Raw genomic sequence first — 27,781 nt, forward strand, 5'->3', positions numbered from 1 at the left:
ATCCTTGGGAGCCTTGTGCACGCAACATTTTTTTAAATTGGCCTAATAGTAAAGACAAAAATGCATTGCATTTAAATGTGGCATGAACACACCCAGTAATGATGTTTAAATCTGATTCTCAAACAAATCACTTCAAAAAGTAGACTAACTGTGGCAGCGTAAGTTCGTTCACTCTAAAATAATTCCAGCATCCAAACAGTGCACTGTGCACAGGTCATTTTCATGAAAGGAAAGAGACATCTGTTAAAAACACCATAATGACATTCAGCAATTGTCATTAGGCCTACTACAGTGGTGTGTATTCATGGATGCCAATGAAAGCCATATACTTCCCCAAAAATATGAACAATAAAAAAATAAAAATCATATGAAATAATGTTTCAATAAGGTTTCATCATTTTTCAATTCGCAAGTGGTTGAATCTAACTCACCGGAGAAAGCATCCGAGCGAGCGAAACTGCAGCCCTCTGTCTCAGTATATGATGCTGTCTGGCCAAAAAGAGTATGACAGGCGCTGTTTTGCTCGCTTGGATGCTTTCTCCGGTGAGATTGATGCATCTTGCTGTTGACGCGCATCTCATCAAATTATAAATATTTAACAACCCTCCCAAAGGTGAACTTTTGTTGCCTTTAGAGGAGCTCATGTTTCATTCATCCTCCGTAATTCGCACTCTGTATAAAATTGTAAAAAATGAAGGACTACGGTACCCCAATGCTATCCAAAGGTTAGGCCTACATGTTTTCCTTTCAACAAGAGTCATTCAGCTGGACCAAAGTCAAATATTGGCATTTCCTATTGCAACTTAAACTCGTGACGCTGTTCCTGCACTCAGAAAAGATAAGAGGAAAAATTAGGGCTATTCTCTCTGATAAGAATAAATAGCCAAACTATGAATCATCTTAATCACAACAGCTTGGCCAAAATAAATATCTAGAACAGCCATGGGCAAGAAAATAAAATATTACTGTCCAGATTTGGTAGATCCCATATTACCTCTATATTCCCTTTAACGACAGAGGCAGAAGACTGCAAAGTGTAGTTATGTAAAAACCTAAAAGTGAACATGAAAAAGATACCAGTGGGGTCGAAATATTGTCTGTTTTGTGTGTCTCAATAAACTACTGTGGGAGTTGAAGACTTTTTAAAATGTGTATCTGTCCAGCACCTGAACTAGTTAGATTTACTAAAAGTGAACAAGATATCAGATTGGAGTGTTCCATGGTGTTTCTGAAGATTCCAGATCTAGAACCACAAGCACTCTGACAATGTTAACATTCGCACAGTATTCGGATAATAGCTCATATCCTGGTGAAGGTCTTATTTTTCTTATATTTATTAATCTCTTGTTTGTTCTTCTTTTGTTCTTCTTTGTGTATTAGTATTTACTGTTTATTGCACTGCTGGAGCTAGGAACAAAAACATTTTGCTGCACCAGCTTTAACATCTGCAATCTGTGTAGGAGACAAATCAACTTTGATTTGATTTATTCAGGATAAGCTATTTACATGCACCTTTGATTTCCCACCCACGAGTATCCCTGTATCCATAAATAAACAGAATATTGCTAATTTAGCCAAAAGTTTGTACCCCTCATTTAGATATTTTTCTGCTTATAATTTCCGACATTAGGAAGGCTATTCGTTAGTCAACTTTGTTAGTCTATAATTATATACACGCAGTTTCTATTCTGTCATTCCTTAATGCTCTAGAACACTAAAAAAAGAATTGCTCACCAGAATGATGTCATACATCGATAGAATGAACGCTTTATCAACAATCTAGTTGACATCGCTAGCGTTCTCTTTCATTTTTGCTTCTCTCGCGGAGCAAATTTATGGACCGGGGAGTATGTTGACCAGTTTTAAGGAAATTAAAAGCTGTGAAAACAATACTACATGTTTCTGACAGTAATTCATTTCACCTTGGATGCATATTTGTTATGGTTGAAAGTGACATTTTGTCAGCTTTTATATCGCAGAAAGAAACTGCATGTTTCAGCTGCACAACAGGTGCAACAACAAGCGCGCATTCGTTTTTTCTCAAGATTAAAGAAAACAATTATATTTATGTTCCAGAGACAAAATGAACATTTGGTCTATCATTTCACTGCAAGAAACAAGTAATTCTGCAAGAGTTAATATTATAATAGGCTACTTGTGAGGACTACAGTCAGTCAGACATCAATTACTATCCCAACTTGTCCCATCTGAATTTCTAAGCTGATACTATGTGAAACTGAGTCTGCGCAGACGGTTTAAACAACAGTAAATGGGATAAGATGTTTACATGCCACAGTATCCTGTCTAAGATCAGCATATCCCAGGCATCTTATCTGGGTTTCTTAAAACCAGGATAGGAGCTTATTTGGGTTACTGTAAACGGATATGATGTTTATATGAGTCAACAAACAGGGATATTGGTGTGCATGTAGGGCTGCAGGTAGCCTAGCGGTCACAGCATTGGGCCAGTAACCTTCAGCAAGGTTCTTAACCGTACACATACGTGACAATAAAACATACAGTCTCTCTCTCATATATACAGTGGGGCAAAAAAGTATTTAGTCAGCCACCAATTGTGCAAGTTCTCCCACTTAAAAAGATGAGAGAGGCCTGTAATTTTCATCATAGGTACGTACACTTCAACTATGACAGAGAAAATGAGGGAAAAAAATCCAGAAAATCACATTGTAGGATTTTTAATTAATTTATTTGCAAATTATGGTGGAAAATAAGTATTTGGTCATCTACAAACAAGCAAGATTTCTGGCTCTCACAGACCTGTAATTTCTTCTTTAAGAGGCTCCGCTGTCCTCCACTCGTTACCTGTACTAATGGCACCTGTTTGAACTTGTTATCAGTATAAGAGACACCTGTCCACAACCTCAAACAGTCACACTCCAAACTCCACTATGGCCAAGACCAAAGAGCTGTCAAAGGACACCAGAAACAAAATTGTAGACCTGCACCAGACTGGGAAGACTGAATCTGCGATAGATAAGCAGCTTGGTTTGAAGAAATCAACTGTGGGAGCAATTATTAAGAAATGGAAGACATACAAGACCACTGATAATCTCCCTCGATCTGGGGCTCCACGCAAGATCTCACCCCGTGGGGTCAAAATGATCACAAGAACGGTGAGCAAAAATCCCAGAGCCACACGGGGGGACCTAGTGAATGACCTGCAGAGAGCTGGGACCAAAGTAACAAATCAAATCAAATTTTATTTGTCACATACACATGGTTAGCAGATGTTAATGCGAGTGTAGCGAAATGCTTGTGCTTCTAGTTCCGACAATGCAGTAATAACCAACGAGTAATCTAGCTAACAATTCCAAAACTACTACCTTATACACACAAGTGTAAAGGGATAATGAATAAGTACATAAAGATATATGAATGAGTGATGGTACAGAGCGGCATAGGCAAGATGCAGTAGATGGTATCGAGTACAGTATATACATATGAGATGAGTATGTAAACAAAGTGGCATAGTTTAAAGTGGCTAGTGATACGTGTATTACATAAAGATGCAGTAGATTATATAGAGTACAGTATATACGTATACATATGAGATAAATAATGTAGGGTATGTAAACATTATATTAAGTAGCATTGTTTAAAGTGGCTAGTGATATATTTTACATCAATTCCCATCAATTCCCATTACTAAAGTGGCTGGAGTTGAGTCAGTGTGTTGGCAGCAGCCACTCAATGTTAGTGGTGGCTGTTTAACAGTCTGATGGCCTTGAGATAGAAGCTGTTTTTCAGTCTCTCGATCCCAGCTTTGATGCACCTGTACTGACCTCGCCTTCTGGATGATAGCGGGGTGAACAGGCAGTGGCTCGGGTGGTTGTTGTCCTTGATGATCTTTATGGCCTTCCTGTGACATCGGGTGGTGTAGGTGTCCTGGAGGGCAGGTAGTTTGCCCCCGGTGATGCGTTGTGCAGACCTCACTACCCTCTGGAGAGCCTTACGGTTGTGGGCGGAGCAGTTGCCGTACCAGGCGGTGATACAGCCCGACAGGATGCTCTCGATTGTGCATCTGTAGAAGTTTGTGAGTGCTTTTGGTGACAAGCCGAATTTCTTCAGCCTCCTGAGGTTGAAGAGGCGCTGCTGCGCCTTCTTCACGATGCTGTCTGTGTGGGTGGACCAATTCAGTTTGCCTGTGATGTGTTCGCCGAGGACATTAAAACTTACTACCCTCTGCACTACTGTTCCATCGATGTGGATAGGGGGGTGTTCCCTCTGCTGTTTCCTGAAGTCCACAATCATCTCCTTAGTTTTGTTGACGTTGAGTGTGAGGTTATTTTCCTGACACCACACTCCGAGGGCCCTCACCTCCTCCCTGTAGGCTGTCTCGTCGTTGTTGGTAATCAAGCCTACCACTGTTGTGTCGTCCGCAAACTTGATGATTGAGTTGGAGGCGTGCGTGGCCACTCAGTCGTGGGTGAACAGGGAGTACAGGAGAGGGCTCAGAACGCACCCTTGTGGGGCCCCAGTGTTGAGGATCAGCGGGGTGGAGATGTTGTTACCTACCCTCACCACCTGGAGGCGGCCCGTCAGGAAGTCCAGTACCCAGTTGCACAGGGCGGGGTCGAGACCCAGGGTCTCGAGCTTGATGACGAGTTTGGAGAGTACTATGGTGTTAAATGCTGAGCTGTAGTCGATGAACAGCATTCTCACATAGGTATTCCTCTTGTACAGATGGGTTAGGGCAGTGTGCAGTGTGGTTGAGATTGCATCGTCTGTGGACCTATTTGGGCGGTAAGCAAATTGGAGTGGGTCTAGGGTGTCAGGTAGGGTGGAGGTGATATGGTCCTTGACTAGTCTCTCAAAGCACTTCATGATGACAAAAGTGAGTGCTACAGGGTGGTAGTTGTTTAGCTCAGTTACCTTAGCTTTCTTGGGAACAGGAACAATGGTGGCCCTCTTGAAGCATGTGGGAACAGCAGACTGGGATAGGGATTGATTGAATATGTCCGTAAACACACCAGCCAGCTGGTCTGCGCATGCTCTGAAGGCGCGGCTGGGGATGCCGTCTGGGCCTGCAGCCTTGCGAGGGTTAACACGTTTAAATGTTTTACTCACCTCGGCTGCAGTGAAGGAGAGTCTGCATGTTTTGGTTGCGGGCCGTGTCAGTGGCACTGTATTGTCCTCAAAGCGGGCAAAAAAGTGATTTAGTCTGCCTGGGAGCAAGACATCCTGGTCCGTGACTGGGCTGGTTTTCTTTTTGTAATCCGTGATTGATTGTAGACCCTGCCACATACCTCTTGTGTCTGAGCCATTGAATTGCGATTCTACTTTGTCTCTATACTGATGCTTAGCTTGTTTGATTGCCTTGCAGAGGGAATAGCTACACTGTTTGTATTTGGTCATGTTTCCGGTCACCTTGCCCTGATTAAAAGCAGTAGTTTGCGCTTTCAGTTTAGCGCGAATGCTGCCATCAATCCACGGTTTCTGGTTTGGGAATGTTTTAATCGTTGCTATGGGAACGACATCTTCCAACGCACGTTCTAATGAACTCGCTCACCGAATCAGCGTATTCGTCAATGTTGTTGTTTGACGAAATACGAAACATATCCCAGTCCACGTGATGGAAGCAGTCTTGGAGCGTGGAATCAGATTGGTCGGACCAGCGTTGAACAGACCTCAGCGTGGGAGCTTCTTGTTTTAGCTTCTGTCTGTAGGCAGGGAGCAACAAAATGGAGTCGTGGTCAGCTTTTCCGAAAGGAGGGCGAGGGAGGGCCTTATATGCGTTGCGGAAGTTAGAATAGCAATGATCCAAGGTTTTACCAGCCCTGGTTGCGCAATCGATATGCTGATACAATTTAGGGAGTCTTGTTTTCAGATTAGCCTTGTTAAAATCCCCAGCTACAATGAATGCAGCCTCAGGATATGTGGTTTCCAGTTTGTAAAGAGTCAAATAAAGTTTGTTCAGAGCCATCGATGTGTCTGCTTGGGGGGGAATATATACGGCTGTGATTATAATCGAAGAGAATTCCCTTGGTAGATAATGCGGTCGACATTTGATTGTGAGGAATTCTAAATCAGGTGAACAGAAGGACTTGAGTTCCTGTATGTTGTTGTATCCAGACCACGTCTCGTTAACCATAAAGCATACGCCCCCGCCCCTCTTCTTATCAGAAAGATGTTTGTTTCTGTCGGCGCCTACCATCAGTAACACACTACGCCGCCAGGGACTCAAATCCTGCAGTGCCAGACGTGTCCCCCTGCTTAAGCCAGTAAATGTTCAGGCCCGTCTGAAGTTTGCTAGAGAGCATTTGGATGATCCAGAAGAAGATTGGAAGAATGTCATATGGTCAGATCAAACCAAAATATAGCTTTTTGGTAAAAACTCAACTTGTCGTGTTTGGAGGACAAAGAATGCTGAGTTGCATCCAAAGAACACCATACCTACTGTGAAGCATGGGGGTGGAAACATCATGCTTTGTTTTTCATGCTTTGTTTTTCTGCAAAGGGACCAGGACGACTGATCCATGTAAAGGAAAGAATGAATGGGGCCATGTATCGTGAGATTTTGAGTGAAACCCTCCTTCCATCAGCAAGGGCATTGAAGATGAAACGTGGCTGGGTCTTTCAGCATGACAATGCTCCCAAACACACCGCCCAGGCAACGAAGGAGTGGCTTCGTAAGAAGCATTTCAAGGTCCTGGAGTGGCCTAGCCAGTCTCCAGATCTCAACCCCAAAGAAAATCTTTGGAGGGAGTTGAAAGTCCGTGTTGCCCAGCAACAGCCCCAAAACATCACTGCTCTAGATCTGCATGGAGGAATGGGCCAAAATACCAGCAACAGTGTGTGAAAACCCTGTGAAGACTTACAGAAAACGTTTGTCCTCTGTCATTGCCAACAAAGGGTATATAACAAAGTATTGAGATAAACTTTTGTTATTGACCAAATACTTATTTTCCACCATAATTTGCAAATAAATTCATAAAAAATCCTACAATGTGATTTTCTGAATATTTTTTCTTCTCATTTTGTCTGTCATAGTTGAAGTGTACCTATGATGAAAATTACAGGCCTCTCTCATCTTTTTAAGTGGGAGAACTTGCACAATTGGTGGCTGACTAAATACTTTTTTGCCCTACTGTATATACAGTGCCTTGCGAAAGTATTCGGCCCCCTTGAACTTTGCGACCTTTTGCCACATTTCAGGCTTCAAACATAAAGATATAAAACTGTATTTTTTTGTGAAGAATCAACAACAAGTGGGACACAATCATGAAGTGGAACGACATTTATTGGATATTTCAAACTTTTTTAACAAATCAAAAACTGAAAAATTGGGCGTGCAAAATTATTCAGCCCTTTTACTTTCAGTGCAGCAAACTCTCTCCAGAAGTTCAGTGAGGATCTCTGAATGATCCAATGTTGACCTAAATGACTAATGATGATAAATACAATCCACCTGTGTGTAATCAAGTCTCCGTATAAATGCACCTGCACTGTGATAGTCTCAGAGGTCCGTTAAAAGCGCAGAGAGCATCATGAAGAACAAGGAGCACACCAGGCAGGTCCGAGATACTGTCGTGAAGAAGTTTAAAGCCGGATTTGGATACAAAAAGATTTCCCAAGCTTTAAACATCCCAAGGAGCACTGTGCAAGCGATAATATTGAAATGGAAGGAGTATGAGACCACTGCAAATCTACCCAGACCTGGCCGTCCCTCTAAACTTTCAGCTCATACAAGGAGAAGACTGATCAGAGATGCAGCCAAGAGGCCCATGATCACTCTGGATGAATTGCAGAGATCTACAGCTGAGGTGGGAGACTCTGTCCATAGGACAACAATCAGTCGTATATTGCACAAATCTGGCCTTTATGGAAAAGTGTCAAGAAGAAAGCCATTTCTTAAAGATATCCATAAAAAGTGTTGTTTAAAGTTTGCCACAAGACACCTGGGAGACACACCAAACATGTGGAAGAAGGTGCTCTGGTCAGATGAAACCAAAATTGAACTTTTTGGCAACAATGAAAGACGTTATGTTTGGCGTAAAAGCAACACAGCTCATCACCCAGAACACACCATCCCCACTGTCAAACATGGTGGTGGCAGCATCATGGTTTGGGCCTGCTTTTCTTCAGCAGGGACAGGGCAGATGGTTAAAATTGATGGGAAGATGGATGGAGCCAAATACAGGACCATTCTGTAAGAAAACCTGATGGAGTCTGCAAAAGACCTGAGACTGGGACGGAGATTTGTCTTCCAACAAGACAATGATCCAAAACATAAAGCAAAATCTACAATGGAATGGTTCAAAAATAAACATATCCAGGTGTTAGAATGGCCAAGTCAAAGTCCAGACCTGAATCCAATCGAGAATCTGTGGAAAGAACTGAAAACTGCTGTTCACAAATGCTCTCCATCCAACCTCACTGAGCTCGAGCTGTTTTGCAAGGAGGAATGGGAAAAAATGTCAGTCTCTCGATGTGCAAAACTGATAGAGACATACCCCAAGCGACTTACAGCTGTAATCGCAGCAAAAGGTGGCGCTACAAAGTATTAACTTAAGGGGGCTGAATAATTTTGCACGCAATTTTTCAGTTTTTGATTTGTTAAAAAAGTTTGAAATATCCAATAAATGTCGTTCCACTTCATGATTGTGTCCCACTTGTTGTTGATTCTTCACAAAAAAATACAGTTTTATATCTTTATGTTTGAAGCCTGAAATGTGGCAAAAGGTCGCAAAGTTCAAGGGGGCCGAATACTTTCGCAAGGCACTGTGTGAGAGAGAGACTGTATGTTTTATTGTCACATACACATAGTAGTACGGTTAAGAACCTTGCTGAAGGTTACTGGCCCAATGCTGTGACCGCTAGGCTACCTACATAATGTAAACGTGGTCATTGATTATAATCTGCATTGCCTCAGTTGACAGCAGTTAGACTCTCTTGATTACGCCAAGGCTGCTGGTCGATCTGTACTACCTCCAAACTCCAAGCCCAGCATACTACTCTAGTCTGGTATGGTCTGCAAAATATCTCACTGCTAATGGTCTTTAAATACTCCCCCACTGTTCCAGAACTTCCAGGAATATTTCTGAACATGTTTTAGTTTTTCCCATAATTGGGGCATTGGCATCAAACAATTCCATGAACAGTGTGGACAAACTGTTGGCTGCCATACAATTTAAACACATGGATCTGCACTGATAATGGCAGGTCCTGAAAATGTAATGGCACCTCTGTTATACCATCTGTACCACACTTGCACCTCTTCTGCTCTGCTTTGAAAAGATGGAGATACAGGCTGGAGAAATGTGAAGCTAGCAGTGACAAGTCTTCACAAGGTTTACAAGGCAAAGGCTATCTGTGGTCTCTGATCTCGAAGTGTCTGAACTTTGAGTGCAAGGCCCAAGTGCTCCCAGGGAGTAGAGCTGAAATGTGTTATAGTGAGGTGGTTGATTTTTGGAGGGAATGTGGACTCCCACCACTTGACGATATCTCTGCTAAGCAGGTCATTATCACAACCCCCCCCCCACACACACACATACACACAGTTTATTGTGCATTCTGCTGGAGCTTCAGTCAGAATTGTAAACAAAACAATGGACCATGTCCATGTGCACACCGACCAGGTACATGTCCATGTGCACACCGACCAGGTACATGTCCATGTGCACACCGACCAGGTACATGTCCATGGGCACACCTCCAGGTACATGTCCATGTGCACACCGCCAGGTACATGTCCATGTGCACACCGCCAGGTACATGTCCATGTGCACACCTCCAGGTACATGTCCATGTGCACACCGCCAGGTACATGTCCATGTACACACCGCCAGGTACATATCCATGTGCACACCTCCAGGTACATGTCCATGTGCACACCGCCAGGTACATGTCCATGTGCACACCGCCAGGTACATGTCCATGTGCACACCTCCAGGTACATGTCCATGTGCACACCTCCAGGTACATGTCCATGTGCACACCACCAGGTACATGTCCATGTGCACACCGCCAGGTACATGTCCATGTGCACACCGCCAGGTACATGTCCATGTGCACACCTCCAGGTACATGTCCATGTGCACACTGCCAGGTACATGTCCATGTGCACACCGCCAGGTACATGTCCATGTGCACACCTCCAGGTACATGTCCATGTGCACACCGCCAGGTACATGTCCATGTACACACCGCCAGGTACATATCCATGTGCACACCTCCAGGTACATGTCCATGTGCACACCGCCAGGTACATGTCCATGTGCACACCGCCAGGTACATGTCCATGTGCACACCTCCAGGTACATGTCCATGTGCACACCTCCAGGTACATGTCCATGTGCACACCACCAGGTACATGTCCATGTGCACACCGCCAGGTACATGTCCATGTGCACACCGCCAGGTACATGTCCATGTGCACACCTCCAGGTACATGTCCATGTGCACACTGCCAGGTACATGTCCATGTGCACACCTCCAGGTACATGTCCATGTGCACACCTCCAGGTACATGTCCATGTGCACACTGCCAGGTACATGTCCATGTGCAGACCTCCAGGTACATGTCCATGTGCACACCTCCAGGTACATGTCCATGTGCACACCGCCAGTCACATGTCCATGTGCAGATCTCCAGGTACATGTCCATGTGCACACTGCCAGGTACATGTCCATGTGCACACCGCCAGGTACATGTCCATGTGCACACCTCCAGGTACATGTCCATGTGCACACTGCCAGGTACATGTCCATGTGCAGACCTCCAGGTACATGTCCATGTGCACACCGCCAGTCACATGTCCATGTGCACACCGCCAGTCACATGTCCATGTGCAGATCTCCAGGTACATGTCCATGTGCACACTGCCAGGTACATGTCCATGTGCAGACCTCCAGGTACATGTCCATGTGCACACCGCCAGTCACATGTCCATGTGCAGATCTCCAGGTACATGTCCATGTGCACACTGCCAGGTACATGTCCATGTGCACACCGCCAGGTACATGTCCATGTGCACACCTCCAGGTACATGTCCATGTGCACACTGCCAGGTACATGTCCATGTGCACACCGCCAGTCACATGTCCATGTGCAGATCTCCAGGTACATGTCCATGTGCACACTGCCAGGTACATGTCCATGTGCACACCGCCAGGTACATGTCCATGTGCACACCTCCAGGTACATGTCCATGTGCACACTGCCAGGTACATGTCCATGTGCACACCTCCAGGTACATGTCCATGTGCACACCTCCAGGTACATGTCCATGTGCACACTGCCAGGTACATGTCCATGTGCAGACCTCCAGGTACATGTCCATGTGCACACCTCCAGGTACATGTCCATGTGCACACCGCCAGTCACATGTCCATGTGCAGATCTCCAGGTACATGTCCATGTGCACACTGCCAGGTACATGTCCATGTGCACACCGCCAGGTACATGTCCATGTGCACACCACCAGGTACATGTCCATGTGCACACCGCCAGTCACATGTCCATGTGCACACCTTCAGGTACATGTCCATGTGCACACTGCCAGGTACATGTCCATGTGCAGACCTCCAGGTACATGTCCATGTGCACACCGCCAGTCACATGTCCATGTGCAGATCTCCAGGTACATGTCCATGTGCACACCTCCAGGTACATGTCCATGTGCACACCTCCAGGTACATGTCCATGTGCACACTGCCAGGTACATGTCCATGTGCAGACCTCCAGGTACATGTCCATGTGCACACCGCCAGTCACATGTCCATGTGCAGATCTCCAGGTACATGTCCATGTGCACACCTCCAGGTACATGTCCATGTGCACACCTCCAGGTACATGTCCATGTGCACACTGACAGGTACATGTCCATGTGCAGACCTCCAGTCACATGTCCATGTGCACACCTCCAGGTACATGTCCATGTGCACACCGCCAGTCACATGTCCATGTGCAGATCTCCAGGTACATGTCCATGTGCACACTGCCAGGTACATGTCCATGTGCACACCGCCAGGTACATGTCCATGTGCACACCTCCAGGTACATGTCCATGTGCACACCTCCAGGTACATGTCCATGTGCACACTGCCAGGTACATGTCCATGTGCAGACCTCCAGGTACATGTCCATGTGCACACCGCCAGTCACATGTCCATGTGCACACCGCCAGTCACATGTCCATGTGCAGATCTCCAGGTACATGTCCATGTGCACACTGCCAGGTACATGTCCATGTGCACACCGCCAGGTACATGTCCATGTGCACACCGCCAGGTACATGTCCATGTGCACACCGCCAGTCACATGTCCATGTGCACACTGACAGGTACATGTCCATGTGCACACTGCCAGGTACATGTCCATGTGCAGACCTCCAGGTACATGTCCATGTGCACACCGCCAGTCACATGTCCATGTGCAGATCTCCAGGTACATGTCCATGTGCACACCGCCAGGTACATGTCCATGTGCACACCGCCAGGTACATGTCCATGTGCACACCGCCAGGTACAGGAAAAACTGAACAGAATAGGGAACTTGCTACAAGCTAAAGAAAAGTTAATGGCATTTTGAGCCAAGTTGACTTGAGATGATTTCCCATAAATGTTGCTGTTAAGCCTAAAAGGCCCTCTAAAACGGATGTGGACAGTGTTTACATGACTGAAGGGACTAGGGAGTGGGTTAGGGAGAGAGAGGGACTGAGCAAGAAAAGTCTAATTTGTTGTTAATTTAAAGCAGATCACCAAGTGTCTGGTGCCTCCACCGTGGGTACATCATGTCCAGTGTGCTCAGGACAGAACAACACCACTGGACACATCTGGAGAAGAAAGAACATTGCCCTTCATCGTTAGTAGCACACTCAGTGATGCTGCCCATAACTCAGAGAGTTCGACACCTTTGGGGACCAGGGGTGTAGTACTGCCGGAGTGTGAAGGAATGGCGCTCCCTCAATTTTTTCAATTTGAAAATACACGCAGCTGGTGTAACTATTTCTGGAAGATAAATTTGGATAAATTCGAAATAAATTATATTTAATTGCCACAAAAATTCCATGAAAAACAATAGAATGACAAACCAAATAAATATGTATAGCAGCCTAGAGGTAGGAAAATGGTGGTTTGTTCCCTTCCTTCTCTCTGGTGGTGAGAATGATAAAGAACTATAAGCTGTGTGTGTGTGCACTGTGGAGGCCCGTCGGAGGATGGACCACTTTGGCCCAATGAGAACGTTGAAAAACAACATTTCCCTGTGTGTCTGTCTTGATGTTCATAAAACTCCATGGACCCACCCCTCTTCCGCAGTGGAACACAGAACGATATGTGACCACTTGGTCACAGCAACATCGTTCTGCCGAGGGCAGCCAAACCAGTGGCCACCGCAAAGCCTGAGAGCCTGACCTTCTCTGATTGGCTATTAGTTGAGACGCAGGGCCCGTTCTAGCTTAGTATGTTAGGATGGGCAATTGGAACTGTGAATTGGGCCAAGTTTGAGGAAATAATGCATTTAGGTTATAGTTTATTGTGATGCATGAATACATCACACTAACATCGTGATTTTATGGTGGTTTAAAAAAATCTTGCATTAGGAGGAATTAGGAGGAACCCAGGGCCAACCGCACCATCATATGGTCTCACAAGGGGTCTAATGACAGTCAGGCTACCTCTGGCGAGCACATGGAGGGCTGTGCGGCCCCCCAAAGAAATGCCACCCCACACCATGACTGACCCACCGCCAAACCGGTCATGCTGGAGGATGTTGCAGGCAGCAGAACGTTCTGCACGGCGTCTCCAGACTCTGTCACGTCTGTCACATGTGCTCAGTGTGAACCTGCTTTCATTTGTGAAGAGCACAGGGTGCCAGTGGCGAATTTGCCAATGTTGGTGTTCTCTGGCAAATGCCAAACGTCCTGCACGGTGTTGGGCTGTAAGCACAACCCCCACCTGTGGACGTCGGGCCCTCATACCACCCTCATGGAGTCTGTTTCTGACCGTTTGAGCAGACAAATGCACATTTGTGGCCTGCTGGAGGTCATTTTGCAGGGCTCTGGCAGTGCTCCTCCTTGCACAAAGGCGGAGGTAGCGGTCCTGCTGCTGGGTTGTGGCCTCCTCCACATCTCCTGATGTACTGGCCTGTCTCCTGGTAGCGCCATCCACAATCTACTCTATTTCACTCATTAAACAGTAGGCCAATAATTTGTTATCACAATCTACTCTAATTTTCTCATAAAACAGTAGGTTAATAGTTTGTTAACACAATCAACTCTAATTGGCTCATAAAACAGTAGGCTAATAGTTTGTTAACACAATCTACTCTAATTGGCTCATAAAACAGTAGGCTAATAGTTTGTTAACACAATCTACTCTAATTGGCTCATAAAACAGTAGGCTAATAGTTTGTTAACACAATCTACTCTAATTGGCTCATAAAACAGTAGGCTAATAGTTTGTTAACACAATCTACTCTAATTGGCTCATAAAACAGTAGGCTAATAGTTTGTTGTAACAATCTACTCTAATTGGCTCATAAAACAGTAGGCTAATAGTTTGTTAACGCAATCTACTCAAATTTGCTCATAAAACAGTAGGCTAATAGTTTGTTAACACAATCTACTCTAATTGGCTCATAAAACAGTAGGCTAATAGTTTGTTGTAACAATCTACTCTAATTGGCTCATAAAACAGTAGGCTAATAGTTTGTTAACACAATCTACTCTAATTTGCTCATAAAACAGTAGGCTAATAGTTTGTTGTAACGATCTACTCTAATTGGCTCATAAAAGAGTAGGCTAATAGTTTGCTATCACAGTCTACTCTAATTGGCTCATAAAACAGTTGGCTAATAGTTTGTTGTAACGATCTACTCTAATTGGCTCATAAAACAGTAGGCTAATAGTTTGCTATCACAATCTACTCTAATTGGCTCATAAAACAGTAGGCTAATAGTTTGCTATCACAATCTACTCTAATTGGCTCATAAAACAGTAGGCTAATTCGAAAAGTTCTAATACCATATTCCCATGAAACTGATTGAGATCAAACAAATGATTGGCATGGAGATGCAGTTTGGACGTTTCAGCTGCAAAATGTGAAGAATAATCATTCACGATGGACAGTGATGATGGCCTATTTGAAATGAGGTAGCCTATGCCTAACTTTGGTTTGAGAGCATTAAAAATATAACATTTTCTTTGGACCATATGGTTAGGCAAAGGCAGATGTTGCAATTGTAGAATACATTTTATGCATATTCTATAATGATAGGCTATTCAATTGGCTACATCTGTCGGTACAAACTTTGATTGAGTAAATAATGATGTAATTTACATTTATATTTTGGCGCTCCCTCACCTAAAAATAGCAGTACACCACTGTTGGGGACATGTGAAATACACTATTAGGCTACATAAGCAAGAATGGAAGTAATAAGAAATAGTAACATTCAATTTGTTTGTGTACTTGAAATCATTGTGTTGATGTACCTGCAATGTTTGTCCAAAACCTAGATGTTAGAGAAATGGCATGAAACTGGAAATGAGGCAGAAACTCTATCTGAAAATCTCTCACAATATTTAAGTGATTATGCTGTGTTCTGTTGTTGTTCAAGCAGGCCAGGGACAGTGTGTTCTCTCTACTCATGGTCTGTTGTTGGAAGGGTAATGGCAGCATTCTAAACACTTCCCATATTCATGATAGGGAGCTAAAAAAATACTCACACTTCACTAATGAGAGTGAATTTGTGATTAAGCTAATGCATCATGAACATGTATCATTAATGTGAGCTATGTTCACGTATCAACTGACACAAGGGTTACCAATGGCCCTAAAACATTTAGCTGCCTATTTGTTTTGTGTATTCATAAGTGTATTTGTCAAAAGAGCAATTGTATCTGCTCCATTTAGCTCTAAGCCATACATTGTAGCTCAGACTGCCCTCCAGAGCGGCTGCAGCGAGAGTTGAGAGTTGGGGTGACTGACACCACCACCAACACAGTAAAAGTTGACCAAACCCTTTCTGAGTCAACCATGTAGCATTACTATACCGTCATTATTATTCTGAGCAGGTGATCAGACTTGACCCCCGACCGCCATGTCTGGCCTGCGAGCCAAGATCGTGTGCCAAGTGTCTGGTGCTGCCCGACTCCCCACTGGCTGGTTAATGAAGGGCTTCGTGGGGGGGTCTGGGCGGGGGCGAGCCGGGGGCGGGGCGGCTCTGCTCTGGAGGCCTCAATGCTGGTCTGTCCCGGGCCAGCTGTTGATTCACAGCTCCTTCGCCACCACAACAAACAGAGGCCACACAGGGGCCTGCAGTGAGGCAGAGCACAGAGCAGAGCAACGCAGTGTGACAGCACAGACCTCAAAGCCCGGGCGATCAATTTCTCCACTGTCGCCATGGAAACAGAGCTGGCTCTCTCTCTCTCTCTCTCTTGGCCCAGCGTACTGTGAGGGGCTTCTGTCTGCTACATTCTACAGCTCTCACCTGCTCCTCTGTGACAAATGAACAGCCGTCTCAGCGTCACTCTGAGCCAGCCAGCGCACTGGAGGAAAACAAAATCAAACCACTGTTCTGTTCTCAGACTGCAGCCATTTGTCCATCAGCACATTCAAAAGGTGGATAGATTCTCCCTACTTTTCCTGTGGGAGGGGAGAGTTTACACCTTCAAAAACAATGATTTCAAGTCTCAGGGAGGGAATATGTTGCAAAAAGTTTCAGCTCAGAGCACTCATGGAGAAAAAAGGAACAAAAAAAAATCTATCTTATGGAATGCACAGAGAGAAACGGCAGAGAGAAGTCTTCCAGAGAATGCCCGCTGCAGTGTCCGACTTGCCGGGCGTTTTCACCAAACAGCAAGACCACTGAATCACTGAAGGGTATCTACTCGCTCCCTGGGACAGAACAGAAGGTTCCATTCAGCCCCACTCAGCGCTGTGTAAACGTTAGCTCTGCCAAAACAGAAATGTGTATTTCCCTGCAAAAGCCACTCTTATCTGCCACAGAGGGAGTCGTTGTTGGCATTATAGAATACATGTTAGTTGTTAAGGTTGCAACCAGCCACTAGATGAGATGACAACAAAGCTCAGTGAAGCTAGGCTGAAGTCATGTTCAACGGCCCCTTTTAACTACATGACGATTAAACAGACAAACGTTACAAGCTCCACAACTACACTGGAATAGTAAACAATGGATTTACTTAGCACTACAAAATAGCTGCTTTGTAGTAACATGAGTAACAATTAATAACACCTGACTTGTTACACATAAGAAAATCCCTGTTATGTCAATATGTAATGTAGTTAGGCTGTTATTACTATGTTCTTAGACTATTGTTATTACACTTGCTGTGCAAGGTACAGAGATGGAGATCAGGACTGTGATTTTATAATGAAAAGGATCCCCAGTAACTCTCTGGACAGAATTCCCCCACCCCCCACCTCACCTCACAAAACACCCAAGGACTTGAGGCAAAGGGCTACCTCAGGCGTGACCAGCCAGTTCTGATTGATCAGTGGCAGGGCTGCTGTGGCCAAGCCACAACACTGTTTGACCAATCAGCTGGCTCCATGGACAAAATGGGCCTGATCACTCAGTTAATGCTCCAGTTAGCCTAACGCCGCCCCAGCCTCCCACGATACCAAACACACCAAATATTATGACAACACAAAATGTAATGTGAAGATTATATTCTTAAACTTGAAAAATGTATGTTTAGTTTTTGCACTGCGCTGCGCTCTAAGAGGTTAAAGCCCATGCTTCAAATAAACTAAAATTATCTTCAGTGTAAACACATTATCAAAGGGAAAATATTTATTAGGTAAATCAACTAGAACCAGTGATGAGATGTTTGTGTCAAGCAATAAAATTAGGTGTTATAATTGAAAATGTTTCCAAATCTCCATGGCCTGACCTGTGTTGTGCTGTCCTGTGTTGTGCCAATGAACATGTGCTCAGCTATAATGAGGTTAGTGACCCAGCTGAAGATGAAGTAACCCAGTGAAGCCCATCACTTGACTTATCTTTCACACATGTATGGACCACAGGGCACCAGAGTTCAAGTTCATAACCATGAGGGTTATTATCAGACCACCAAACACATGGAACGTGGAGGATCTAGTCTGGCCCTTTTACATTTTTACCTGACTAATTAATTTGACTTTGTGTAAGAATAGCCTAATTCTGACCTCTTATTGAGACATGTTTAGGGAGCTGTCATAAGTTTACAAGTAGTCTAAAAAAAAAGATATACCAAGATCAATCAAAATATTGTTTCATTTCATTTTTGGTTTTTCTATTTTAAAGCTTTATTCTCACTTCATTGCACTCTCATACTGTTCCTTATAATCAATAGTGTTCATAGGAGGAGTTACACTTACCAAAGTATTCTTTTTTCATGTGCATTTCTAACTCCTTCTCCAGCTCCAAGGTGAGTGCTTCCAGACTCCTTTCTGCTTGGCTTGGGCCACTTTCCCGGCATGGGGTCACCTGGTAAGGTAGTTTAAACCTCTGCCCTGAGGCTGGAGTTTTCGTATGGAGCCCATAAGAAGATGATGGTGATCCAGCGGTCACCTCTGTGTTCATCCCTGCCTGGGTTGACTGTTGTGGTGCATGCTGTGGCAGGGCCTCTGGCATCCCAGAGAGCGCTTGGAGATGGATACGACTATGAACACCGTTGGTATCGCCACAATCTTGTGTTAGTATGTCCTCCTGCAAACCAGTCCCCAGCATTGAGGACCTGGGTGAAGGCAGTTGGAGATCTGGGTAGGTGCTCATAGATCCCCTGGAGCTCTGGGAACTTCTGGAACTGTGGCTGGAGATACTGGACCGGGGACTAACGACGCAGTTAGCTATTGTCCCGGGTCTTGCGCACCCGTCCTGGCTGCAGATGCTTGACCGGGGACTGGCCACCGGCATGCCATGCAAAACTGCACCCTCCAGATCATGGTTCTCCACAGGCATGTAACGCGAATCTGAATAGCTAGAGCGTGGACTGGTGGTACAAGAATACTGGCTCGCTGTGCTGGACCTGGGGCTGATGTGCCTTTGGTCGTAGCCCATACTGATGCCGCTGGTGCGGTTACTGCTGGGCTTACTGCAGCAGTCATAGCTGTTCAGACTGGCCCTTGGGCTGGAATGTTTACTTGTGTCACTGGCTGTACTTGCATAGCTAGACCGGGGGCTGGGGGCACTGCTCCCTTCACAGTGTACCAGACTGGACCTGGGACTCGTATACTTGTCTTGCCCGGGTACCACCAGACTCGTGCGCGGGCTACTGATGCTCGACCTCGGGCTTGCATGTTTGCTTTGCTCCTGGGAGGAGAGGGAGGATACGAAACTGGACCGCGGGCTGGTTGCATTGTATCTGCCGTCGTGGTTGGTGGTAACACATATACTGTTGCATCTGTTGCCAGGTGAAGGTACTGGCTTGTTCAAAACCACTCCATCGTACGCGCTACCAGTGCTGTACCTATGCCCCAGCACCTCCAAGGAGTACCTCCGGTGTCGCTCGGACGCACCGCTATAACACGGCAAAGCAATTTCGGATTTGGTGCAATAGCTATCTTCATTAGGATAAACTATGTCTCTTTGAGGGGTGCAATAATCCACAGGAACGGCTCTGTTGCCATTCACGGGGCGCACGGGAGCCGCAGTGTACACTTTATTCCCAGTCACGTAATTCTCAACGGTGTGTGTCTGTTGCTGAGGCACAGAGTTGCCATTCATTGTCGTACTTTTCTGCTCGGGTATCGTTGGAGACGAAAAATCCAAATCGGGGTTGATAACCATGTCCCTCCTTAAACTGTACATTCCATCCTTGTATGCTTCATATAAGGAAAGGTCCTCCATTAATTTACTCGCCCGGAGTCCCAAATCTTCCTCATAGTGATCCATGGTTTGCTTCGGAGCCGACGAACAAGTTCAGAGAAAGAGCGCACTAGTCCACAAACCGACTACCGAGTGAGATAGCAGTAATTGCATTTCACTTGGAAATCATAACAAAACGCAGGCTCAATCCAGGCATCGTCGCCTGTTTGCTGAACAGCCAGTGTGCTTGGAAATATCGAAGCGTTGCATGATCTTTTTCTTCGAAAACATAAACCCTTATCACAAAGTTTCAACGTCAGGATACATTTGTCAACTTCAGTTTTTGTTAAATTGAAAGGTCTTTACAGTCAATGGCGCGCTGCGCGGAGGAATTTTCCCTTGTCAAGTTTTTCTCCAGATTTCCAAAAGAGCCTCACATTTAAATCTGAGGTCGAGAAAATATTGCAATGCACCACTAACAGCCACATCTTACATATAAAAGAGACAGAGTGCGCCAAAACCCATTTTAAACACAATTTAGCGCAAGGGACTCGTTTGTGGAGAAGGAATGCGAGGAAGTGGACGGGGTGCACTCCGCCTCTCTGGAATGTGGTTAATGCTGAAGCGAAACAATGATTGCGACCAACTCAGCAAGGGGGTGCCTGAGTTTGAAAAAAGAATACTCCCAAGAGAGTACGGCTGTATTCATCTCAGCCTTAAAAAAACTGCACAAAGGACCAGTCTCACCTGGCCCAACTTCCTTTGCCCTTTTCGGTTTCGGGACAGAAACAGCTTCACTGTTTTTAGAATGGATGGTTTCTAGAGCATGCTGGACACGTATCAAAGTTTAAGTGCTGGACACAATGTATCACAGTTTAGATGCCGAATGCAGGGAAGGCTTCTCTTCTGTCTATCAACAAAGGGCTTTTGCCACCAAGATTATGCATCTCTTATTTGTCGCATGACTCGCATTTATGATTTTGTTCTTGACAGCAAAATATTGCATTCTCTCAAAAACATTGATGTTTTATAAGCTATTACTTTGTGCAACTCATTACAAACACAAATCACAAATCAAGTCAGTCGTGTAATTTTATTCAATAATATTATGAGACCATTATCCAACTAAAATAAAGAAAAATATCCCCTATAGGAAATGTTATTACAGATACCAACAAATTATTGATCCCCATTAGGATTTGGTCACAAAACAACCAGAAAGGTTAGGAATTCAGCAGCACGTCTGATAAAAGATATCACACACTGACAAAAAATCTGTTGGTCATCATGAAACACTTCAAAGTTGTACAGTATAAAAAAAATGCATAAAGTCTTGTGTTAAACATCAATACATTGTCCGTCATATTTCTTATTACCATCTTCAATTGAGATGTAAAAACAAAACCAATGTAAATGTTGGGTCCCACTTTAAATGAAGTACAACTTATAAAGGGTTTTATATAGCATACATAAAGGCTTCATAAGCACTACATAAATGTGTCACAAATCATCTTTAAGCGTATGTCATCAGGGCGGCAGGTAGCCTAGTGGTTAAAGCATTGGGCCAGTAACCGAGCTGACAAGGTAAAAATCTGTTGTTCTTTCCCTTATAGGAAATGTCATTGTGATGTCATTGTGATGTCGTTGTAAATAAGAATTTGTTCCTAACTGACTTGCGTAGTTAAATAAAGGTTACATTTTAAAATAAATAAATAACTGATTAAATGGTGTGTTGTTACATTTGGCAATTCACCCTACAGTGGGAATGGTTGTCACTCTTTATGACATATGGTTATAGATGATTATTTAAGCATTTATCTAGTGCTTATGAAGTCTTTATGTATGCTTTATAAGTTGTACTTCATTTAAAGTGGGACCAAATTTTGTTTGTACCAATAGACATCTGCACCAAGAGATGTCTCTTATGCATAATCAAGTTTAGAGAAAGTTAGTATAGGTATATATACTTTTTCTTTATTTAACTAGGCAAGTCAGTAAAGAACAAATTCTTATTTACAATGACGGCCTACCGGGGAACAGTGGGTTAACTGCCTTGTTCAGGGGCAGAACGACAGATTTGAGATTCGGGATTCAGGTCGGGATTCGATCTAGCAACCTTTCGGTTACTGGCCCAACGCTCTAACCACTAGGATACCGGTCACCCCCATTGTTGGAATGTACACAAAACACAATCATGGTAATTTATTAAGACAAGGGTATGTGGTCTTTAATTTGAACAGGTCTACTCCAGGTTAATAATATTATTATTATTTATTTTTTTACAAATTGCCAACATTATAATTAATAAAAGAAAAACTAAACAATCCATCACCACTAGTATAGCACAAGTTTCAACATTTAAATGTGCTATTGAGATGTATCACTTTATTACTGCCTGCTGATTAACTGCCAACCACTGGGAGGTATGAGAGGGCCAGAGCTACTACAGCTGCTAATAGAAGACCATCTAGTATCAGTCGCTGGAGACGTGAACCCCTAGGTTTTCTTCCGTGACCTCTACTCTTGAACCACTGCACAACTTCCTCCAGGTTATACTCCTGGGGCTCATAACCCAGCTCGGCCTTGGCCTTCGCCATGCTGAAGTAATGAGTCACGCCGGTCTTATACACCTCTGTGCGTGTGAGCAGAGGCTGGAAGTTATAGATTGGGCCGATGAGATGGTGAATCATCTCAGTGAGGAATGCAACAAAGTAAATGAGAGAGAGGGGTAGACGTAGTTTGGGGAAAGAGTAACCCAAACCCTCCACCAGAGGTCTGAAGAACTCAAAGTTGTTGACAGGTCTTCCATCTGAGATGAAGTATGCCTGTCCAGCAGAGCGGTGCTGGTGCTCTGACATCAGAGCCTCTGCAGCCAGTTCGTGTGCAGACACCAGGTTGTCTACATGGACAAACTCCACTAAACTTCTTGGATCTCCATACACAAACCTGAATATCCCCTTCTCTATGTACCCAACGATCCTGGGCAGGTGCCTCTGCTCGCCAGGCCCGTATATACCGGCTGGACGCAGAGCACAGGCCCTCAACACACCTGTCCCATCTTTCAGCTCTGTACCACTAGCTTTCATCACGGCCATCTCAGCTACCGACTTGGTTCTGGAGTAGTGGTCAGGGTGGAGATGGAGAGGTAGGTAGGGGAGGCTTTCGTCACCACCCTCAATGACTTGGCCTCCGAACACTACGTTGAAGGTGCTAGTGTAGATGAGCCTGGAGACTCCAGCCTCTACACAGGCCCTGAGGACATGCTCTGTGCCCTGGACATTCACCTCTTCAATCAGCTTCCTGTTCAGCTGCTCCCTGCCAGACATGCCATAGGAGGCGATGTGGAAAACACAGTCCATGCCAGTGACCGCCTTCTCCACCTGAGCATATTCACGAATATCTCCCTTTAGGAACACAATGCCCTCTGGAACCTCTAGGCTGGGTGGGCTCATATCAAACAGAATGACTTTAGCTCCCTTTTTATGTAGTGAGCAGGCAAGGCTGTAAGAAATGAAGAATAGAGTGATCCTGTTAATCTGGAATATTGGGTATAGGGAAACCTTTCACATGTAGTGAGGGATATTCAAGGAATGTTCAGTTCAACATTAAAAACGAAATAGGAAAGTCATCAGCCTACTTATGAACAGTGCTTGACTTGGACTGAAATAGGTGCAGATAGTTATTTTGGGTGGCAGTACTGTTTATATTTAGGTGCAGGAGCTCCACAATACTTTTGAGCTCATATTCTATAACAGGAATAGGAGCTTAAGTAGTAGAACATTTGAGGGCTGGTACTCAACTCCAGTGAGCTCCTGTCCAAGTTAAGCACGGCTTATTAAGCTACCAATAGTAAGTCACAACAATTTGTTGTAAGCAGGGATTCAGGGATTCAATTGATGGGGTGATAAGGTTCTGCCACTTTAGTATGTAACACAGAATAAATAGACAATAGTGAATAACATCATTCGAATAACTGGTATGATAACTCCCCCTAGTGGGGTTTAGAACTACCGTTACCGAATTATTTTGCACATTCACTTGGTAATGTAGAAGTTCTCTTCTGTATTGATGAGATGAAGACTATGTACAGGCAACAATGTAAAATATGTATATTTTGATGGGCTTACCGGAAACCAAAGTATCCACTGCCACCGGTAATCAAAAACGTGCATATTCGCGCCTTTTCCATTTTACTGAAAAGAAAACTTGAAGGTCATTGTGCTTGAAATAACACCACACACAGTACCTTCAGAGAGAGCATGAATTAACACATTGAATTTGTAAAAGAGACACGTGCCGAAATGTATAACAACCAGCAGTATAACAACTTGCAACCTCATCACGTAGCCATACTAGCCATACTTGATAGTGCTACCTTGACGTTTGGCTACATTAGCTTCATGACGCAACATCTGATGCAAACTAGTTTAGCTACATAAGAGTACGACAATGACAGTTGTGTAAACCCGTACCGTATCAATCAGATCGCTGACATATTTTACTACAGGCTGTGATCGAGGCTATTGAACATCAAACACTTTAATTTCATTTGAAAAGCAGGCTTTTACCTTGGCGTTATAACGTAGCAACCTTATCGTTGCGGTGTTACAGGCTTACAAACAACTTCCTTGGGCGGAGCTAGTGGAATTCTTGGAAGGAATTGCGAGCGGTTTCATGACTTGTCAGTGCAGGGGCTACGCAAACTTCCTACTTTACACTTTTGTCGTGGTAACTCCTCTTTATTGAGCTTTTTAAAACATTTTTATATTTGACCTTTACAATGATGTCCTTGTCGGTCAAACCCTAACCCTGCGACTCTGGGTCAATTGTGCACCGCCTTGTGGGACTCCCAATCATGGCCAGTTGTGATACAGCCTGGAATCGAACCAGGGTCTGTAGTGACACCCCTAGTATTGAGATGCAGTGCCTTAGACCACTGAGCTACTCAGGGGTTTTTATATGTTGTCCCTGCCAGGGACCTCATGTTGTCACAGGAACATCCCATTTCAGTGTATCTGAAATGTACAACAGTTCCCATACATACACCACAAGTAGTGATGGGCATTCCAGCTCTTTTCAGTGAGCCGGCTCGTTCGGCTCAGCTCACCAAAAAGAGACGGCTCTTTTAGCTCCCAAACGACTCTTTAAAAAAATATGTTTTGTATTTTTTCAAGTCAAACAGTTTGCGACAGTTTGACTACGATTGGTGTTAAAACAATTCTAAGTAAAGGAAATCTTACTCTACCTTAACCACAATTTATTTAGAAATGCATTGGTTTGTTTTGAAAAATAATGCTATTAAACATTTACATTTAAAGTATAACTTAATGTATATAAACAAAGTGCATATAAATCTAACCATTCAAAACAAATACAATCTGAACAGCATAATAATAGAATATTGCACCATTTCAAAGAAAAATAAATAACAATGTGCAAAACTGCAGCATCCCACTTAAAACATTAAACTGGTCCCTCTTTTCTCTCTCTTCTTTATTGCCATGTTATAACCAGCAGCACACAGCAATGCTGACTATATTTTGCTTTTATGAAAAATTTGCATTCAGAAATCCAAGTTGCCTCACTTTCGAGGGGCTGATGCGGTTTCTTCCCTCAGTCTCCCTGTCATGACTTTAGTAAGCCATGGGAAGACAGAAGCCTTGTTCTTCCACCAGCTCAGAGGATCTGCAGATCTCTGGAGGGGCTCCTCCAAATAGGATCCCTGCTGAGGGATTCCTTCATGCTGCATACCCAGTTGCTCTCTCGTCAAACAGCATCCAAACAGCAGATGTTTGTGGCACTACTGCTGGTGCTTCGCTCCATCTGATCCCTCTTCTTCCAGTTGCCCTGGTGCCTGAGCCAGCTGACTGCTGGGGCTGTCCCTCCCTGCTGCTGAGGTTATTCTTTGAAGAGCCTCATCAATCGCTCTGGCGTTACTGAAGGCTAACTTCTTAAACCTGGGGTCAAGTGCAGAGGTTTCTGATAGCACGTGATTATATTCCATTCTGTGGAACTTTCTGTCCATTGATGAACATAGGGTGTCCATCAACTCTGTCACGTCCTGTGGTTACATTTGCTTCTCTCTGGCGAATGGCTGTGATTCGCTGCAGACCCTTAACAGGAGTATCATTTTTGAGGCTGTCACATAACTGAAAAGAGAGAACAGTAACTTATTAGTTCAGGTTTATGTTTTGTCTACGGATACTAAATTCTCATCTACTGCTTATACATATATAATATTGGATTAAATAATGATGTAGTAATAACTGCTTCCTGTACCTTTCACCACTAACCTCCACAATGACCTGCTCAATGGGCTCCAGGACTCTGCACACCTCCACCACTTCCCATTCCTCTTGGGTCAGAGCATCAACAGGTGCATTGACAATGGCCAGGGTAGAGATGATGGCATCCTTTGACTCAAGAAACCGCTTCAACATAAAATGTTGAATTCCACCTTGTAATGCAGTCTTGTTCAGGCCTCAGCTCAGGCATCCCCATCTGGCATTGTGTAGACTTTAGTTTTTCAGCACCTACTGTGCTCCTGTGGAAGTATTCCACAGCTGCTTTCACTTTGTCCACAGTGGGCTTCATCACCTTCAGAGCATCTCTTACAATCAGGTTGATTGTGTGGGCAAGACATGGATGATGGGTCCATTTTAAAATGTTCATGGCTTTGGTTATGTTAGCTGCATTGCCGCTAACAAAACAGACCACTTTTCCATCTACTTGCCATTCTCTGGCCACTCTCAACAGTTCCTCTGCCAAGTTCTCTGAGGTGTGTCTGTCGCTGAACTCAAAGTAGTCCAGAAGACAGCTAGACATCGAAAAATCTTTAATGAAGTGACATGTAACCGACATGTAAGAAGTGGTTACCCCTGATGTCCAGCAGTCAGTGGTAAGGCAAACTGCAGCAGCTTTTTGGACTCTTTCCCGCACTGAAGTCTGCGTGCTCTCGTACAGTTGTGGAATAAGTGATTTTGAAAGGATTTTCCTGCTTGGAATTGTGTACATTGGATTTAGACTATTGCTATAATTTATGAAACCTCTGTCCTCCACGAGTGTGTTATGAAAATACACTCCTCTTTGCTTGGGTGCTAAAAGAGATGTGTTATAATCCAGTAACACTGGGTTCAAGAGTCTACAACAACACCATAAACCAGTTCGCCCAAAAGACTCTCACCTCATCAACAAGGTAGTTATTGATGGGACTGCTTACATTGCAGACGTGAGCTTTGGGGTATCCTCCCAAATATGGCACCCTCTTGAGCTCGTCTCCGGGAAGGACCAGCCACAATCCCCTGACGTCTTCCGTCTCATACAAGATGGAGACCTGTGGAAGTTGGAGAAGACTGGTCGAAAGCCTCTGGTTCTCAATGAGGCCTTTGCCAACTCGCCTCTGGTACACAAGAGCCCAACCAAGAAGATCTAAGGCTTCACCCTGGTTCCCCGTGGGTTTGATCAGTTCCTAGAGACTTCCCACTGCCTTCAGACAGATCCAAAGTCTCTATTCACCAACAAGTTCATCTGCTCACTGCAGACGGCTACAGGATTCAGAGCTCTAATTGTCTGGACCTTCAGTGAGGTCACCTACAACAACCAGGATGGTTTTGATGTTTTCGATATGAAAGATATATATCTGTTGATGATGTGGATAAAGTGATGAACGAAATGTTTAATGTGTAGTTAGCAAACAAGCTGGTTCCCATAAACAACAAAGCTGGCTACACTATTTAAGAACTTGATTGCATGTAACATTTCATTTTTAATGTGATGTAATTGTAACGTAGCCGAGGCAAATCTAGTTGCTGCTACATTGACCAAAGATTCCTCACAACGAGATCAGTGAGATTTACAAAACACATTTAGTATTCTGTCAATATAACACAATTATTTCACCAGAGTTGTTTGTGCGGTTTTTGAACAGTCAATAAAGATGATTTTAAAACAAATACATATTCAATGGTTATTTAGTCTCTGCAACCTACTTTCAGATCATATCTA

General features: G+C 44.2%; 2 protein-coding genes and 1 pseudogene across 4 annotated transcripts in view; 1 reads left to right on the top strand and 2 right to left on the bottom strand.

The window, feature by feature from the left end:
* LOC110506725 (Wilms tumor protein 1-interacting protein homolog) overlaps positions 1 to 21,120 on the bottom strand; it is a 42,607-nt gene extending 21,487 nt beyond the window's left edge. Inside the window, exon 1 of the mRNA XM_021586548.3 lies at positions 18,349 to 21,120. Within this exon, the coding sequence (XP_021442223.1) occupies positions 18,349 to 19,864 (1,516 nt within the window). The 5' untranslated portion in view covers positions 19,865 to 21,120. The remainder of the gene's footprint in view (positions 1 to 18,348) is intronic.
* An 858-nt stretch (positions 21,121 to 21,978) lies between these two features.
* sdr42e1 (short chain dehydrogenase/reductase family 42E, member 1) lies at positions 21,979 to 24,427 on the bottom strand. 3 transcript variants are annotated; one of them, XM_021586549.3, is made up of 3 exons: positions 24,346 to 24,427; positions 23,905 to 23,970; positions 21,979 to 23,278 (listed from the first exon to the last, which is right to left on the bottom strand). In XM_021586549.3, exons 2-3 carry the CDS (start codon positions 23,964 to 23,966, stop codon positions 22,180 to 22,182), a joined length of 1,161 nt encoding a protein of 386 aa, XP_021442224.1. In that variant the 5' UTR covers positions 23,967 to 23,970; positions 24,346 to 24,427; the 3' UTR covers positions 21,979 to 22,179. The 3 variants fall into 3 exon arrangements, with proteins under 3 accessions (XP_021442224.1, XP_036819283.1, XP_021442225.1); XM_036963388.2 differs by having other exon boundaries at positions 23,905 to 24,023; positions 24,346 to 24,411; XM_021586550.3 differs by having other exon boundaries at positions 24,250 to 24,398.
* Positions 24,428 to 24,834: 407 nt separating this feature from the next.
* On the top strand, positions 24,835 to 27,597 carry LOC110506120 (arylamine N-acetyltransferase, pineal gland isozyme NAT-10-like; annotated as a pseudogene).
* The last annotated feature ends 184 nt before the right edge of the window (positions 27,598 to 27,781 follow it).

This window comes from Oncorhynchus mykiss, chromosome 26 (assembly GCF_057628025.1).
Source record: "Oncorhynchus mykiss isolate SJ-2025 chromosome 26, ASM5762802v1, whole genome shotgun sequence".
Taxonomy (NCBI): domain Eukaryota; kingdom Metazoa; phylum Chordata; class Actinopteri; order Salmoniformes; family Salmonidae; genus Oncorhynchus; species Oncorhynchus mykiss.

What these genes read in the sequence shown, in the direction of transcription:
- sdr42e1 (XM_021586549.3), bottom strand. Translation starts at nt 23,966, where the DNA reads ATGGAAAAGGCGCGAATATGCACGTTTTTGATTACCGGTGGCAGTGGA. An exon ending in AGTGGATACTTTGGTTTCCG is followed by an intron (nt 23,279 to 23,904) that starts GTAAGCCCATCA and finishes CATTTCTTACAG; the next exon opens with CCTTGCCTGCTCACTACATA.